Genomic DNA, 18,692 nt, shown 5'->3' on the forward strand with positions numbered 1-18,692 from the left:
GAGTGCTGGGATTAAAGGCGTGCGCCACCCCCCCCCCCGGCTCAGCCCTCCTTTCTTTATGCCTTGCTCCCAATCTTGAACCTGGGAGGCCTGTGGACGGTATATTAAGTACCCCCAGTTGTTCCCTTAGCTTTCAGACAGGGTCACCCTAAGCTTTTCTGTGCAAGCCCAGTTCTGGGAGGAGGACAGAAAGGCTCCCCAGGTAACCTGCCTACAGAATTTCACTCCATTCGGTGGTTTGCTGTCTCTGAGCCGAGGGCAGAACTAACCAGCGATGCCTGTACTTCTGTCTTACAGGAATTTGGTTTGACATTCTATCTGGAATTGGCAAGTTCTCTGTCATCATCAATGTAAGTGCTTGCATTCAGGATGCCTTAGCTGAATGGGAGTTGCTTCTAGAGAGCCCGGCCTTCGAAGCAGGAACCAATCCCATTACTTCCCAGCTTTTCCCATCAGGAGCTTTGTTTTAGACAGACTCCTGCTTCCTGGCACAGTGGGACCTTGTAGCCTGTTGCCTGGCAGTGAGATTTCACTTTTCATTTCAATAAGAGAAAGGCAATTATCCATCTGACCGTATACCTTGGCCTTAAAAGCCAAAAGCAGATCTTCCCTTGGAGCCAAGAATAATGAAGAAAGAAATTGACACATCTTCCTATTTCCATTCTGTCTCTACCCTTTTGTTAAACAGAGCCTGGAATGTTGCCTGGGTTGCGATTCCTAATCATGCTTCCTCCATATGCTCAGTGCAAAGACTTGATCACCTTTGTGGGCTCGGGCACCCTGTAGGTTAATCTAGGATGAGGAAGAAAGGAGGTCCTACCTGGTGGAACCCTCTTAGCTGCCTCTACAGACTTGTATACATGCAGAGAAATTCTTTTGCTTTCGTACCCTGGATGGGTGGTAGCCAGACAGAACCTCTTCTTGCTGTTTCCCCTAAGTAGGCACAGCCAGCTAGGTGTGTATCTAGAGACATAGTTCATCTTCTCACCTGGATTCTTGATACCTGCCCATAAATGATCAAGAGCTGTGGGAAGAGGCAGACTCAGTCCACTGCAGATTGAATACCTTGATGCAGAAAACACCTGTTTTCATGCCTAGAAACCACGCATGATTGGAAAGGGGTCAGCAATTACTCTGAGCCACATGTTCGATACTTTCTATCTGTGCATCAGAGCGACAGGGCATTTTGCTTCCCTGGCCTCTCTTAAGTCTTGCTTACTCATCAAAACAACAGGGCATGGGAATCACATCGACCACATAGGCTCATTCTAGAAAGGAGGCGGGATAATGGAAGGACAGACAAGTGCTCAGTAAACCGCAGTTATGACAATCACAAGTGAGTTATTAATTTTCAAATATGGGTATGCCCCACTTACATATACACGCTCAGAAAAAAATACCAAAAGCAGATTTGAAGGGGCGGTAATTGTTGGTGCAGAATATAGTATAAACAGCTGCCCAAAAGATTTAAGGTTCTCTTTGCGGAAAGTAACTCCACATCCAAACATACAATCACTTACCTGCATTCAGCTTACTCTTGGCCATTTGTAGAACACTCAAGACTTCCCAGATACTGTGTGGGCTGTGTATGACCCATCTAGCAGGACCTGTGCCTTGTCTTTTCTGTCTCTCCCCTTTTGAAAGAAGAATAAAGGAACAGCTTCTATTGCACCAGACACCGCAAAATGTCTAAAGATGGCAACTGTGGAACCATGTTCCTGGCCCTTTAGTGTCCTTCAGGGCAGATGTATACAGCCTTCAGCTCCCTTGCCCAATCTTCCAGGGCCACTTTCATCATTACAAGGGACTTTCTCAGAATACTTTGAACTCTGTTTTGGCTCAGCCAACAACAATGTCAGTCCCAGTTAGAGGCAGACTGATGATGTCATTTCCTCTGTCTAGAACTGTGGTCGTATGAACTTAGGGACAGGTGCTTGGGTATACCATAGATGCTTCCACATCAACCCTTGTAGCTCCTTCTCTTGGTTTGCCCCGAAGTGGACAGTCCCTCAGTCACATGACCCCTGTGTCTTCCAGGCACCACCCATTCACACCAGCCCTCAGTGCTTGTGATTCTGTCCCCTAGGCTTTTGTCATCGCTGTCACCTCCGACTTTATCCCCCGCCTTGTGTACCAGTACTCCTATAGTCACAATGGGACCCTACATGGCTTTGTGAACCACACCCTCTCCTTCTTCAACGTCAGCCAGCTGAAGGAGGGGACGCAGCCAGAAAACTCACAGTTCGACCAGGAGGTTCAGTTTTGCAGGTAAAATAGCGTGGGGAAGGAGGGCCCAGGGCAGTGGTCCAAAGCATTTCTTAGAGGAGCTGGGGGGGAGGGGGAGTGCTCATTCATTTTTCTCTCCGTCTGCTATTCGTCCCCAGTTGTTATGAACTTACTTAATTGAATCAGTAATTATTATTAAGTGCCTTTGCTAGATGCTACAGAGCAGATCAAGTGCTACCTAACTTTGAACTTGTCAAAGATAGGAAATAACAAAGCCAATCATCACAAGGAATTACATGCAGGCCCATGTACACAGTGGGTATTCAAAGATGACATGGAGATGACAAAGGTCTAGAGTAGAAAAGATAGGCGTTGAGTGTCAGAAAGGTGAAATGCTCTAGCCTGGAGCCCGACGGTGGGGTTTCAGCTAAGGAGGGCATTTGAGAAGAGAGTGCTGGGAAAAGGTATGAGGTATGTCAGAACTCCCACGGTCATGTAAGCCAAGATGCTGAAGTTGGATAGCATGAAGAACACGCTGGAAGCTGTGAAATCTTCCAGCATCCACAATGTGATATGATAAGAAGGCATTCTCTTATCGTCAGAGAATCACTCACACAAAGCGCATGTTTAGGGAACCGACTCAGTTTCAGAGAGGAAGATGAACTGGCGTTTGCAGAGCATAGGGAGGCGGCTAGGATGCACATCACTGAGATGTGACCCATGCAGGGCTTGGACTAGAGTCACAGAGGAATTAAGAGTAAACGAGATGAGATTTATTTTTTTTTCACACGGTATGCTGAAGAGTTCTTGGTGATAGACAGAGGAGGGAGGCTGAGTCTGAGCATGGCTGGGAAACTGGGGTTGTCTTGATATGTCAGGGAAGGTTCTAGAAGCTGATCTTCTAAGATCTATGGTGGGATTCTGACTATGGTGAGATTAGAATCTCAGTGCAGTCAGGACAGTAAAAGGATCAACATGACATGATCTTATCACATTGAAGATGGTGCCAGATATCCCAACTTTTCATGTATTCTTCACGCTATCCAAACCCAGCATTTTGGCCCATACAACTCCAGGGGCTCCAAAACATCTTTTAGTTGCCATTACCATCTTCCAAAATGTGCTCAATTAAAACCCCCACTGTCTAGCTCCATACCTTTCTGTCACTAGCACCCGTATGTGCTGAGTTTGATGTCAGTCACATTGCATTGCCAATGATGTTCGGAAACCCAGGCAGTGGTTTTCACCTACCTCCTGGCTATTTCCTAAGCTGGCATTGAGAAGAGGTAGTTGAAAGACACCACTTCAGGAATCTTTGAAGTCAAGATACGGAAAGCTCTTGGTGATTTCTCTAGGAATGCTGAGGACAGGGGAGCAGAGGGGAATGTCTTGTTTGATCCTTCTTATGTCTGGTCACAAGGCAGTCCCAGTCAAGCCTTGGTTAAAGATCACACCTCATCTACTGAAAATGTGGAATAACAGCCAGAATAAGAGGCCAGGGGGAGATGCTGTGGGGCTGCCAGGGGCTTGCTCTGGCCACCCTCTAGCCATGTCTTATTTTTATAAGTTTTCAGCTACCAGTGCCCCTGTCAAAGCAGAGGCCTCCTTTTCTTTTTCTTAAAAGCATACATGAATTAGCTAAAACAGTGTTTCATTCTATAATGTGTATATTATATGTAATATATTATATATATGTAATATATATTTACTATTATATTTAAATATAAAATATTTAATATTATATATTAATATGATATTTAATATAAATAAATATTATATATATTTATATGTACTTTGACCATCCTATCCTCTTATTTCCCTAGTTGTCTCTTCTTCCTCTCCCACTGGTCTCCCTCTTCCAAATAGTCCCCTTTCTAGTTTCATGTCATTTAAAACAATTATAGAATCTGTGTGTGTGAGAAAAGGCCTCTGGTACTTAGCTTATTGAGACTGATTTGCTTCATTTGACCTGATGATCTCTGTTTCTAACCATTCATTTTTCTATAAATGGCACAGCTTCAGTCTTCTTTATGGTGGAATGCAAATGCCCATGTGTATGTGTGTGTGTATATGTGTGTGTATTTATGTGTATATCTGTGTTTAAATGTATGTATGTGTGTATGTGTGAGAGAGAGAGAGAGAGAGAGACAGAGTCATTCATCAGTTGATGGGCATCTAAGCAGATTCCATTTCTTCGTCATTGGGAATAGAGCAGTGATAAACACGGACATCCAAAGCCTGGCATGGTGTCATTGCCTTTAATCCCAGCAGAGGCAAGTGGATTTCTGTGAACTCAAAGTCAGCTTGGTCTACATAGTGAGATCCTGTCTCGAAAACGTATGGCTATGCATCTGTCTCTATGGTGTGCTCACTTGGGTTGCTTTGGAGATGTACACAAGGGTGGCAAAACTAGACTGCTTGGTAGTTTTATTTTCTTTTTTTGAGGTACCCCGTACTGATTTCCACAGAGACTACACTAACTTACGCTCCTCCTCCCACCGACACTGTTTGCTTGTTTTGAGGGTGGATATTCTGACTATCGTGAGATTGGAATCTCAGTGTAGTCAAAACAGTGGGCACAGACTCACGCCTTCCCCTTGGGACTCAAAGCCAGACTTTCCTACGAGAGATGCTTAAGCTCAGATCCACAGTCTGAGACCGTGTGATGAGACAATTTGGTTATCCCAGCCCAGATAGATTGCTGACCTCTGATTTAAAAAGATGGCCATTCTCAACTCAGAACCCTAACTGTAGCCAAGCAAGAAAAGATGAAATAGCAGCGAGCAGACGAGTGGGCATATCCATTCATTTATATGAACATAGATGTTTCCAGGGTTTTTATATCTGTGTCTACAAAGTGCCCAGCCCTCAGCGGTCCTGTTCATGTGCACTGACTCCTATACCAACAGCCCAGGCTGTTGTATCTGGCTGGTTTGCCAGCTGTCTGTCCATGGTGCTGGATTTAGGTGTGTGGCTCCAAAGGTCAAGTTCCCTAGAGTGGAGAGTCTGTGCCTGAACTGCAAGACGCTTCTAGTGGAATCTGGGTCTGCTTTAGTGTTGCCCACGAAGTCAGTTAGTCAAAGGATTCGGATTTGCACAAAACAAACAGGCCCTTAAAAGTGTGGATCACAAAATCATTTTAATAACTGGAAGTAGTTGTGGAAACAATCTTGTTTTATTTTTCAGTCTACACACACACACACACACACACACACACACACACACACACACACAAGAAAAATCAAAAGAAACTGGTAAGACTTTGAAAGCCTGGGAATTCTTTTAATATTATAGACCCAAAGCTCAGCTCACGTTTTTCCAAGAGTGCAGATTGCTGTTGTTATGTGGTTAGAGCCATGGCTAATGCCATCTGCGTCTTCCAGATCCAAAAGCACCTGTCTGCCATAGAGCACTATGGGTCTTTCTTCCCCGTGACGGGCGATTGCCTAGTAACAGTCATGTTTTCTAAACACCAGTGACTTTAATGTCTCCACACTGGAAGCTGAGGGTAGGTGTCATTCTGAACAAGGTAATTCCATCAAACAAATCTAAATCTAATCTTTCTCTGTCTTCCACCTCCATTCTAGTCAATGCCACTGTGTTTTCAAGCTCCACATAACTGGTATCGGTTGCCATGACAAATCAAGTCGACATCCTTCCATTCAGTCCATCCTGCAAAGGCCCGGGACCCCAAAGGATTGTTAGGACATGAGTCAGCAGATGCAGGGCTAAGCTTCCTGCATTTGCCTTAAAGTCTCTGGGTTTCCCAGCTAGTTATGCACGAAGCTCTAATAGTCTCTTCAGAGTTTCTGTACAAGTAGGTGAAACCCTGGTGTTATATTACTTTTTTTTATAATTATTCCAAGATTGAGAAGATGGCTCAGAGGGTAAAGGTGTTGCCATGCAAGTATGAGGATCTGAATTGAGATCTCCAAAACCCACACAAGGCCCAACCTAGTAGTGTGCACCTGTAATCCCAATGCTCCTACAGGAAGATGGTAGGCACAGACAAAGGGATCTCCACGGACCAATCAGCCGGCCAGCTGGGTATATACAGTGCTGAACGAAAGACCCTATCTCAAAGAAGATGGAGGGAAAGCAAGGACTGTCAGCACAGACTGCTTTCTGTACTCCTGAGAACACACACACACACACACACACACACACACACACACACACACACACACACACATACACTAAAGAGAGAGTTGGAGAGAAAGATTTAATAAAAGAAGCATGTTGCCAGTGAGTGACAGAATCACCAGTAGGAACATATATAAGAAGTGTGCTTTATCTTTATGCCTCTGCCAAGAGAATGCACGTGCAGAAACAGATCACCCTAAGATCTGTCTGGAATGACCTTTGGAACAGCCGGGTTCAGTGCCAGTGAGGATAGTGGGATCATTGTGTGAATGAGTTTGAAACCCTGATACAGGTTCTGCAGTACAGAACACCACACAGTGCTATCAGGAAGTCCAGATGAAGCAGGTGAGCTGTGAACAGGTGATCGAAATACCACTCTAGTGACCTCCAGTGACGTCACTGCAGGGGCAGCCCTGCATCTCACTCAGAGTTAAGCGTTTGGGGGAAGCATTCAAAGGAGATGAAACACAAAGAAGAGGGATGCAGTGGCCACAGGAATCATCTATTTTATGCTTTGATTTGTCTGTTTGTTTGCTTAAGATTGGGTCTTGTGTAACTCTGGACGGCTAAATCATTATGTATCCTAGGCTGGCTTTGAATTCATCACCTCTTTGCCTCCTCCTCCCTCAAAAGAGCATGGACATTTGTGTCACAGAATAGGATATAAAGCTAACTATTTACTGAGTTTTAACTTAGACACAATCTTGCATTTTTGGATAGTCAATATGTGCATACAAGTATATTTAATAGTGAAAGTGTGAAATCAAATATGAAGCTCCGCAGCTTCAGAATAGCTGTACTGTGTAGAAGGTCATTGAGATGCATAGATTTTGTGTCTGGTTAGTTTTGCTGCACGATGCTATTTACTGGCAAGCCCTTTGTAATAACTGTTATCCCATATTGAGAAAACAATTTAAAGCGTGGATTACAGGTGTGGGCTGTTCTGTCTGGCTTACGAATGGTTTTGTGGGAACGCCACATTCATATGGCAGAGCCAGTCTGGTTAGTGAACAGGATAAGGGTGACAACGGTGGAGAATGCAGTGCCAAGGGGGGTGCTGGGTGGCGAAGGAGGAGCACGAAGATCACTGTGTCCAAGAGGAGAGGCTGGAAAGTGAAGGGAAAATGGACGTCAGACCCAGAGTCTGTTGGTCACAGTGATGCGTGTGGAGTCTTCAGGGTGTTGTCTGTGTGTACAGTTAAGGTGACTGGAGAACATTGAAGATGAGGTGCCTTATTCAGATATAAGTGATGTCTAGGGAACAGGGTTGGCATATGATATAGGTATAGTATGTCAAACAGATTGAAGAATTATTGATGGAAATATCTACCTAATGTGTGTGTGTGTGTGTGTGAGAGAGAGAGAGAGAGAGAGAGAGAGAGAGAGAGAGAGAGAGAGAGAGAGAGAGAGAGAGAGAGAGAGAGAGAGAGAGAGAGAGAGAGAGAGAGAGAGACAGGGAGGGAGGGAGGGAGGGAGGGAAGGAGGGAGGGAGGGAGAGAGGGAGGGAGAGAGAATATGAATATGGTAGCTAAAGTGAGATAAACACTATTGAGAGTCAGATGCGTATCTCTCACCCTGGAGCCCAGCTTTATGATTGCTTCTGCATCAGGAAATGAAGCTTACATTGATTTTCTGGCAAACAGCCTTGGGAACTTGATGGCCCTTCTTATTATCAACCATCAGTAATCTCTGAAATATGGTCACATAAAACTGAGGTCTTGGTCTCCAACCCAAGCTTATCAGGGACAACGATCTTAAAAGTTGTGGTAAACATGAAGACACGTCTTTGGCTACCCACTTGCAATTTTGAGAGGCCACTCCAGTATTTCTGGAGACGTTCTCACGTCAGTTATTGACCTGCTCCAGCACGGCTGCCCCCTAATCAATCTCAAGATGTCAGGAGTCTGGCTTGCTTTGTGAGCATTTGACAAGGTCAAGCAGTCACCATGCCCTGGAGCCTGAATAGTGTCTCAGTTCCTGGCTCAGCAGGAAGGAAATAGGGAGTTCACCAGGGCAAGAACACACATGGGCACCATCACCCCAGCTGGACTGTTTGGAGGTGTTGACCATGCAGAAGTAGGCACCCTCAATTGGCTCCTGCTAGGCTTCTCTGCTGGGCATAAGCACTTCCATATTCCCAAGGTCCCGCGCAAAGCCTTTGAAGAGGTGTGTTCCCTTCAGCCCATGGCTGCCTTGCATCTGCCCCATGGTGACACCAGAGTTGGTCTGCTCTCCCAGGTGTCAGCTCCCTGATCTTTCCCAACTGTTGGATTGACACGGTTCTCATCAGCTCCTAATTGCCTCTACTTGTTTTCCTCTGCCACAAGCCGCTTTCAGAAGGCATTTTTAAAGCAGCTCAGATGGTCTGAAAGGATCGTGCATAATTGTTTCAGCATTAATATGAAATTTAATTCTAGTGGGGCTATTTAAAAAAATTTTTTTTCACACCACTCTTTGGAGTCAAGAAAGGCATCCACTAACTGATTCATTATGGAGCTAACACTTCATCTCAGAAAAAGTTTCTCTTGAGGGCGGGTTAGCAGCCCCCTCCCTCAGTGTGGCTTCGGCTCCCCCCTCCTCTTCAGCAGCTCTGTGTGTCCACAGTTGTGGCAGATCTCACAGTCCCTGACTACCCTCTAGGTGAGGATGGAAAGAGAGTGGGGACTCCTGAGCCGGGGCTCTCTCTTCCCTCTCTTTCTGTGCATTTGATTTGGTTCAGATGTGAGATGTGCCCCCGCAGATGCACTTGAAGGCCTGGTACCACTGGTGTTGTTCTGGAAGGTTGTGAAACTCCTGAGAGTTGGGGCATCTCTGGGAGAAGTAGGTCACTGAGCTGTGAGGCTGATAGTCCTGCCCTATTTCCTGTCCAGTTTCTATGTACTCACAGGATTAGACATGAACAAGTTCCTACAGCCATCCTCCCACCACGCTGAACTGTGAGACACTGTAGGTCCTTTCTTTCTGAAGTGACCTCTGTCCTGGTGGTGAGAAAACAAAGTAACAGGGCCTCAGTTTCTATGCCTGTGAAAATAAGGGCTTTTCAAAAATAAATCTAACGGTTCATGTGATATATGCATACAACCCTACAAAAACTGGCAACATTGCGCATCACTGCTCCGGTTCTGTCCCACCTCCACCTCAACTTCTGTGCAAGCCCAGACAGCTTCCAACCTCTCCCGTTTTTCTATTTCTCCAACATAGCTGAGACTGCAGAACCTTGACATTGCGGTTTCATGGGCTTGTTTTATAACAATGAAACATATTTGAGCTAATGGGAACCTTATTTCTTCAGGTAATGTTCAACTTTAACTCCATCCATGTAATTTTTCACAGAATAGAATTAATGTAATTTTAGAACTGAAATGAAAAGTTGGCTTTTAAAAAAACACCAGTTTCACTTGTTATGTGGAGGCCTGTCCATTAAGTCAGTTAAAGTTAACACTCTAATTTTGCTCTTGAAATCTCAGTATAAAACACATTGGAGTCAACTGAGTATTGCCAGTGATTATACCGTTTTAAACGTATGCTCCTCTGTGGTTATGATATAATTCAGTAATAGAGCACTTGCCTGGAATGCACTGGGGTCTTGGATTCCATCCCCATCCCTGCAGAAAATTCTATGAACTTCTTTCTTATGAAAATAATTCTGTGTGCACCTATCTGTGTATGAAAGGAAAAAGCCGCTCTTCAAAGCCCCACCCTAGACTTTATCTCCCAGGAGACTCCTCTGTGTCCATCTTTTTGTGTGCAAGCATCTAGAAATCATATTTGCTATGCTGTCTTATTAAATTCTCACTGTCTTCCTTTAACATCAAGTATGCATGCACACTGGTCCACATGTTTTCCATGTTTGGCCTGGGAGAGCAGGTGTCCCCCTCTGTGTCCTCAGCCCTCTGGCGCACATTGTCTCGATTCCTTTCTCTGAGTAGAACCCTGAGGTTCAGAGACACAACACACCTGACTCATGTGGTGGCAGAGACACTCCAATCCCACGTGTCCTGTTTGGATGACCCAGTCGTCTCAAGAGTGAAAGTCTGTCTTTCTTGGAAGACTAGAAAGCAACTCTCAAAAATAACATTAAATCCTCAGGAGAATAAAGGAGAAATGGAGGAGGGGTGAGTGTCTCTAGCTGATATGTCTGAAGTTAAATTTTTGCTTTCCTTGGTGGGGGGTGGGGCAGACATCCAACAAATACAGGAAGCTAAGCAGATAAACGAGTTCACTGGGCGTTGTGGCCGCTCATGGGAATGTTGGGAAACCGATGCTGCCCAGGGGAGATTGTCAGGTGTTGGAAGTCATGGGAGATGATAGAAAAAAAAGCTGTGCTTCCCGGGTCTCAGGGCCTCCTCCATTAGCCAGAGTCTCTCCCATGTGTGTCCCTTACCTGAATGTAATCCCAGAGAAGGGCCCTGTGTCTGCCAGTGTCTGGCTCCTCTGATGGTCATTGGGTCTGGGGCTGGAGTTTCAGAAACCTTTTCGGGAAGCCAGGATGACTGGAGAAAGTTGTGAGAGGTGTCTTAAGTTATAAGTCATCTTCAGCAAAATGAGAAAAAAAATGGCTCTTGCAGGTCAGTATCCCCAGTCCACAAATCCAAAATATGAAACTCACAGAAGTGTGGAATGATCTGTATTAATATTACATAGCAAGTGGAAAACTGAACCCTACAAACTTTGGTACATGAGTGCCATGAGTCAAGGGCAGTACCTAAAACTATCTTCAGTCTTGTGCATGAATCATCAGTGAGCGGCATGGTTTTGCTTCCAGTCCCATCCCCAAGATGCCTTTTAAACGTAAGCAGGCATTCCAAAATAGGGAGAAGAAATTCTGCAATCTGCAACCCTTCTAGTACCCAGTGTTTCAAATAGGGACACTCAGCCTGCACTGGGTGGTTTCCTCTGATGGACCAGGCAGTTACCGAATTCTTTAAGTTGATGCTTGGCAACGTGGGGAAAGAAGGCTTAGGCTAAAGTGAATGAGGACAGCGGGTGTCAGGACACGGAGTAACTTGTATGAAGACTGTGTTAGTCATCTTTCTGTCACTGTAAAAAAAAAAACCTGAGATGAGCAACTTATAAAGATAGAAAGTTTGTTTGGGCATTTGACTTTTTTTAGAAGTTTTGCTTTGGGTCTGTGTCAAGGAAACACCATGAAAGGGAAGGTGCGGATAGTGGAGGCAGCAAGAGAGAAGAAGAGAAGGAACAAGGGTTTTACAACCTCTTTCATACCCCATTTAACCAAAAGATTTCCAGTTGAGCCCCGCGACTTTAAAGTTCCACCACCTTCCAATAGAGCAACACAGAGGACCAAGACTTTAAGAGCTGGGCTCTTAGGGAACAGTCAAGGAGGATTTTGGTACTGGAAGCGGTATTCAAACCTTCACTTGGTGTCTCCAAAACACACACTTCCCTCAGAGCTGAGCACTAGATTTTAAAATCAAAACAAACATCACAGATCCTACCTCAACAGTGCGAACAATGAGGCCCATCAGCCACCTGCCTTTTGAAGATACTTCTATTCTTAAAGCTAACTGTCTCTTTGTTTAGCGAGTGCCTTCTAGTTACTTAGAGAAAACATTTGATAAGCCTGGCTTCTTAGGATCAAATTTCAAAAAAAAAAAAAATTATGTAACGCTAACTTACATTGGCATGTAAACAACTAATTATGTATCCAGTGGCCCAAGCTTACTGGAATCTGTGCTCTTCAAATGATGAATCACGGTTCATTAGCAGATTGTGAAATCACTTCAGTGGGTCACAAACAGCCTTTGGAAAGAATGGAACACAACAGAATGGGAAGGATGGAGGAAAGGATGATGGTGAGTTAGGGTAAGCTAGAGCAAGCTATCGATTTATTGTGTACAGTAAAGTTTAGGTTTTGTGTCATATTCATTTAGATAATATATATGTCCACTCATTTCTTGACTGTAGGTCAAGAAAGAGGAACGTCTGCAGATGTTAAGCGCATTAAGCTCCCCACCACTATTTTCCATGCTGTGGCTTCAGTACCAAACAACAGAGTCACCCTTTCCTTATCTGCATAGAGCGGTTCTCAGGGCACTCTTTCTGGACAGACCTCTGTGCAGGCCCCGCCATCCCCACCACCCCACATCCTCCATCCGATGAATGTGCCTGTTAGATTCAAAACATGTTTTGGACACCAGGGGAGGGCAAAGCGACAGTCCTAAAAGCTGTGGTAAGTTAGTAGCAGAGTTGGAAGCCGAATTTGATTATTTATGGATTCTTTTCAGACTGGAAGGGGAGGAGTAAGCAGTGGCTCTCATACCAAGCTCAGGGAGCAGCTGTTCCCTCCCAGCCAGAGCTAAGAAAGGGAAGAAATGGACTTTCAGTGCAGCCGGAGGGACTGGGCTGTGCCCGGGGAGGGATGTCCTCATGGCAAGCCCTGGCAGGGATGGTACCCCCCTCTAGAAAACTGGAAAGGAGCAGACTGTTCTACATACAGCAGGAGAATAGGCAAGTCTAGAAAGATTTTTCTTCATTCCCAAGACGTCTTATTCACTTGGCTCACATTCTCCCCCCCCCCGCCCCACATTTTCTGTCTCTTTCCTTCTTCCTCTCTATCTCTCCCTTTCTTCCTTCCCCCCTCCGGCCGTCTCTCTCCCTTTCCAGACTGGCAAACATTCTGTGTAATGTTTCCCTGTCCTGTCCTCAGCCAGGGATGATCTGAATACCTTGCTCTGCTGGGCTGCAGTTAGCGTTACTTCTCAGCCAGATGTCAACTGAAGCTCACAACAGCTGTGATCAGCTGTTGGTAGTGGGAGAGTCGGCAGGGCAGAGAGGTGGAAGCTCCTGGTCCCTGGCCAAGTGCTAGTGGAAAGATCTGTGTCTGTCGTGCAGCTTGGCTTATTCTGTTACTGACTCCATTGCTCTGGCCTTGTCTTTGTGTTACACATTGCTTTCCCTTGACCTCAAATGTTCTAGCCTCTCCTTGGAAGCCAGAAGCCATCGTACTAAACCCGTAGACCTCTTACAGCCATTGTTCCTTCGTGCCTAGGGAAGGAACCAGAGAACTTTTGTTTATGAAATTCACCTCCAACTTCACCTGCTGCTGAGGTGCTCTGTGATGATAGGGACTAGCCTAGATCCAGCCAGACTTACATCCTCACCTTGCCTCCATCTCTTCCTGGCGGTGAATCCCTGACCACAGACTTGAATTCTGAGTCCACCAGGTTCCTGCCATGTTATGTGGGATACTGCATGAATAAACTGGGAGGATGACAAGAGAATCATGCAGAAAAGTGTTTTCTTGTGCTCATTCATGCTGTGTGTCTTATGTATGATGTCTCTCCCTGGGCAGGGTCTCTACTCTGCCTCTCTCAGCAGCCACACACACTGCTGGGAGGCCTGATGCCATTCCAACTCTTCCTCTAGGGGTTCTCACACTTTCATTGAAAAGCCTTGTTGAATTCCATAAAGAAAATGGGTCTGTGGATGTCCCAGTGCTGATATCAAACCCTGTCACTTTTCCAGGGTTAGAAAATGAGATATCCGTAGCACATTTCATTGCAAAATCGGGATGAAAAGACAGAGACAGGAAACAAAACATGAAGTTTCTCTGCAGGCCCGAAGAGGTAGAAGCTCACATTAGGCATTGGTGTTTGATAAAGCACATGCATAGATCACGAAGGCAACTGATAAGAAAGACTGTTGACTAAGGGCGGTTATTTATAACCATCCCCCAACTCACCCAACCTTCATCTTGGGCTGGGTCACCTTTCCTTTGGCTTCAGCTGTACCAGCTGGGAAGCAAGGATACCTTCAAAGCTGCTGGCTAAGGGGGACCCTGGGGTGACCTTCTGGTGTGACCTTCTGGTGCCTATATCTCCATGGAATCCAGAGACTGATCATAGAACAGAATGAGGCCATGATGGCCACACGGGCCTAGGCTGCTCTCATTATCTGCAGGATCCTCTGGGAACTATATCCTGACATCAGAGGAAGCTTTAGGAGGTGCTTGGGAGAGAGAACAGGAAAAATCCATCCTCAGGTTGACTTTTGTGGACTTGGTTTCTTTTATTCCACAGACATTTGTTGGTTGAGCTATGGATTTTCCCTCCATCTCCTATTTCCCAACTCTTAACAGCTAAAAGCTCATCTGTTGTTCAAACCTTGCCATTTTACCTGTAGATGAATCTCCTTGACTTCAGTCTATACTGTTTATTTATATTTTCATTTGAACTATTTAGTGCATTCATGTTTATGTGGTGTGCAGTTGTGTGGCTGTGTGCAGGTACATGTGTGTATGTGTGTGTGTGTGTGTACGTGTATGTATGTGCAGGTACATGTGTGTATGTGTGTATATGTGCAGGTACATGTGAATGTGTGTGTATGTGTGCGTGTGTGTGCAGGTACATGTGTGAATTTGTGTGTGTACAGGTACATGTGGGTATGTATGTGTGTATGTGTGGGTATGTATGTGTGTATGTGTGTGTGTGTGCAGGTACGTGTGTGTGTGTGTGTGTGTGTGTGTGTGTGTGTGTGTGTGTGTGCAGGTACATGTGGGTATGTGGATGCATATTATGAACATGATATGGATACCAGAGGTCAACCTCAGGTTGGTCCTCAGGAGCCGTCCATCTTGGTTTTTAGAGATAGAGTTTTTTACTGGGACCTGGGGCTCACCAATTACGCTAGGTTGATTGACAAGTCCCAGGAAAAATCTGCCTGTCTCTGCCTCCTCAGTGCTGGGATGACAATCACATGCCACCACCCCCATCTTTGGTTGGACCAAACTCAGGCCCCCGTGCCTGGGCAGCAAGGACTTCACCAGCTGAGCCATCTCTCCAAACTCGCAGTCTCCACCCATCCTGAACACTCCTATCTTTCTTGGGCAGGTTCAAGGATTACCGAGAGCCACCTTGGGCACCGAACCCATATGAGTTTTCCAAGCAGTACTGGTCTGTTCTCTCTGCGCGTCTGGCCTTTGTGATCATCTTCCAGGTGAGTTGTTCAGGTGACGACAAGATGGTTAGGCTGCAGGGTGCCCAGGTGAAGACCGTGATAGTGCCAGAGGCTTATGTGATACAGTCATCTCTTGGTATCTCTGGGATACCAAAATCTAAGGGTGCTGAAGTCCTTTGTAAGAAATGACATCACATGTGCATGTAACCCACCAGTATCCTCTCCTAGACTTTAGATCATTGCTAGATGACGTAATAACTAAAGTGATGCAAACTCAACATGAGCAGGTGTCAGACTGTCTCATCTAGGAACTACTGATGAGCGCAGCCTGTGCATGTCCAGGTCGGTGCGATTTTGGTGTCTGTTGTTTTTGATCCACGTCGGTTGAATCTAAGCACAGAGGGTGATGGAGACAGAGGCCCACTTGTGCTCCATGGCCCAGGGAACTTCACATGTGGCAGGCAGCACGGCATGGAAAGCAGGGGGATTCCCCAGAGAGAGTTGCTCAAATGGGTGGACTTGGCCCAAAGATCAATAAAACCCAGGGTAAAGTTATCGGACAGATGTAGAGTAAGCTGCCGAGTGGAGACACTTGCCCATTTAAACCAGAGAAGGAGAAAAGAAAATGTAGAGCTATTGAAACCAGAGTCTCAGCCCCGGGACAGACAAACAGCACATCCCTTCTGTCAGCCTGAGAACGAGCTCAGGTTCGGAAACTTTCTTCCTGAGCTCTTGGGTCTCTCCTTTGTTAGCATTGTTTACCGTGGAGACATCTGGTTGGAGGGGCCGGCAGAGTCATCTCGCCACCCCTGGAATGAATAGCAAACTTGAGCCCGTGATTCCTATCTTCGACAATAGCCACAGCTCCGATTGCATCGCTGAGATTCTCTGAGCTCCAGGGCCCCCAGTTCCCACTCAGGGTCCTGCTGATCTTTGAGCAGAGGCCAGAGCACAAAACCAAATCCTTTTCTCTACGGCTCCCTTGGCTTTTGTAGTCCCTGAAGGCAAGTCTCTGGGGGGCTCTAGGGTGTCCTGCCCCTCAGACTCCAGCCCAGGATGTAGAGAAGCCCACCAGCTTGTCTTTCACCTAAAGAAGACGCTATTCTTCCTCTGTCGAGATGGGCCGATATGTTTGAAAACTTGCCTAGACATCCCCCTGCTGCCCTCCCCTCCGCCAGCTCCATCTCCTCCCTTGCCCGTATGTCACATGTCGCAGGTCTCTTACCTCGTTGGCAGTGAGCAGAGAAGGACTCTGAATAACTGGGAGCCTCTGGAAGCAGTTGTTCTCAAAGTCTTCCCTTGAGCTCCCAGGACCATGAAGGGTATTACTACTTTGGTCTCCTGGAAGGCAAAGAGAAGACACACAAGTGTGTAGCTTGCGGACAACAGAAAATGACCACAGGTTGAGGAAAGTGTTGGGCAAGTGTGTGGGAAGGACAAACTTGAGAAATGAGCAAGAATTAGAACATGCTGGCTTGCATTGGTCCATACCAGGCACCTTAGCCTGATAGTCATTCACTCAGAGGAAAATGCTTCCAGGAAATGCTTTCCTAGGTGACCTGTACATTTCAGGGATGTGACTCAGCAGGGGACTTCATGCAAGTGTATGCAAAAGCCTGGCATCAGCCAAAGAGGTCTGGAAGCAGAGCCCCTGGTAGCGGCAGAATGAGGAGACTATGCACAGTGGGTGGGTTGGGTAAAAGCCATATCTGTAAAAACACCCAAGGTCCCTGGTATTGGAGACAGAGAGACAGCTGGGGAGATGAAGGGGGCAGCTGTCACAGTCGCAGCCCTACAGAGGCCACTGTGCTCTGTGGTCACTTCCCCGGAGGTTCCAGTCTAGAGCTTTGTGGTCACTTCCTTGGAAGCCCCAGTCCAGAGCAAGCCTGGAAGTGTTAAGATGAAGAACATGTGAGGCCACTCTGTGGATGGTGCAGCAGTGTGCTACAGGGTCTCCCGGAAGGAAGGCCCACCAGCTAGCTGCCGCTTACTATGTCTTGCCATTGTCATTATTTGACTCTTGTTAACTCATCACTATTGACAGCCACTCCAGGGGAGGTAGAAGTTGTGGTAGTTTTACTAATGGGCCATCATTATCAGTTAAGACGCCAGAGGACACTCAGACTCTCTGGTAAAGATCACTCAGCCAGTGAGTTGCCTAGTATTCTGTTTGGTTCCTTTCTTTCTCACCAAGCCTTCAGTATCAGGGTGGTCGCTCTAAAGGGGCCAGGGTGGACAGCGATGAGCTCATGTCCACTTCTGACCTCATGTGTAATAAAACCAAGCCAAGCCTCACCATTCACATCTCTTTCTTGTTTTGGCAGAACCTAGTGATGTTCCTGAGCGTCCTCGTGGACTGGATGATTCCTGATATCCCCACGGACATCAGCGACCAGATCAAGAAAGAAAAGAGCTTGCTGGTGGACTTCTTCCTGAAGGAGGAGCATGAGAAGGTCAAGCTCGCTGATGAGCCCACCCAGAGGAGCCAGGGTGGTGGCGATCGGAGCAGGAGGAGCCGCGCAGCCAGCTCTGCACCCTCCGGCCGAAGCCAGCCAGGCAGCATAGCATCCTCAGGGTCCCAGCACACCAACGTGTGAGCCCGCAGCTGGCGGTAGAAGAGGCAGGAAAGGCAAAATGTATGCGCACACCATGTGTTCAGCTAGCACAATGGCTCCTCTTCTGCTGGGAACTGGCTTGGGCGTGATCTCCAAGAAGAGTTACAGAAAGGAAAACGAAAGCGCACAGGAGGAAAGGGAACAGTACCGGGCACTGCTTCTCAGAAACTGGAAGCTTAAGTTTCTTTTAGGTCCTCTTTTGAGCTGTGTCCTTTGAGGGAGTTGGTACCCCACTGGGGTTTCTCCATCCCAGAATTCCCTGGGGTCCCATCTTGTACTTCACCACCATTTTAGGTGAAGGAAGTATAGTCAGGGCCCCATCCATCCTAGCACCCCTACAATTGATCACTACCCGCTTCCTATTGTCACCTTAAAATAACCTCTTGGAGATGCTTGTGACTGGGGCCACTACAAGGCTGAAAAATGCAGATTAAGTTACAGGACTGAATTCTGTTGCCACTGGACCTGATAGTGAGGAACAAAGGTCCTTCTGGGCTCATCTGAAGTCCAAGTGACAAGGATGCTTGGATACAATGCAACTAGCCACCTTTTATGCAAGTTCAGATTTAAAATAAAATGATTGGAAAGATTCTTTTTAAAAACTCATCTCTTGTCCTGGATGCCTGGTTTCTTTTCTTCTCCCCTCTCTCCCTCTTCTATCCTTTCTTTTCTCTTCTGCTTCTCTCTCTCTCTCTCTCTCTCTCTCTCTCTCTCTCTCTCTCTCTCCTTTTCTCCTCCTATAGGCCAAGCTTTGTTCATGTAAAGCAGACAACAAAAGAGAGAAAATTC

The 18,692-nt window shown here is 46.3% G+C and overlaps 1 protein-coding gene across 2 annotated transcripts in view; it reads left to right on the plus strand.

Moving 5' to 3' along the window:
* The window catches only part of Ano2 (anoctamin 2), a 353,619-nt gene extending 335,158 nt beyond the window's left edge, over positions 1-18,461 (plus strand). For both annotated transcript variants that reach the window (XM_005365256.3, XM_013352922.2), the window contains 4 exons: positions 298-350; positions 2,087-2,268; positions 15,222-15,327; positions 17,613-18,461. In XM_005365256.3, the coding sequence (XP_005365313.1) occupies positions 298-350; positions 2,087-2,268; positions 15,222-15,327; positions 17,613-17,885 (614 nt within the window). In that variant the 3' untranslated portion in view covers positions 17,886-18,461. The remainder of the gene's footprint in view (positions 1-297; positions 351-2,086; positions 2,269-15,221; positions 15,328-17,612) is intronic.
* Positions 18,462-18,692: the final 231 nt, after the last annotated feature.

The sequence above is a fragment of the Microtus ochrogaster genome, unplaced genomic scaffold (genome assembly GCF_000317375.1).
Source record: "Microtus ochrogaster isolate Prairie Vole_2 unplaced genomic scaffold, MicOch1.0 UNK1, whole genome shotgun sequence".
NCBI classification, from domain to species: domain Eukaryota; kingdom Metazoa; phylum Chordata; class Mammalia; order Rodentia; family Cricetidae; genus Microtus; species Microtus ochrogaster.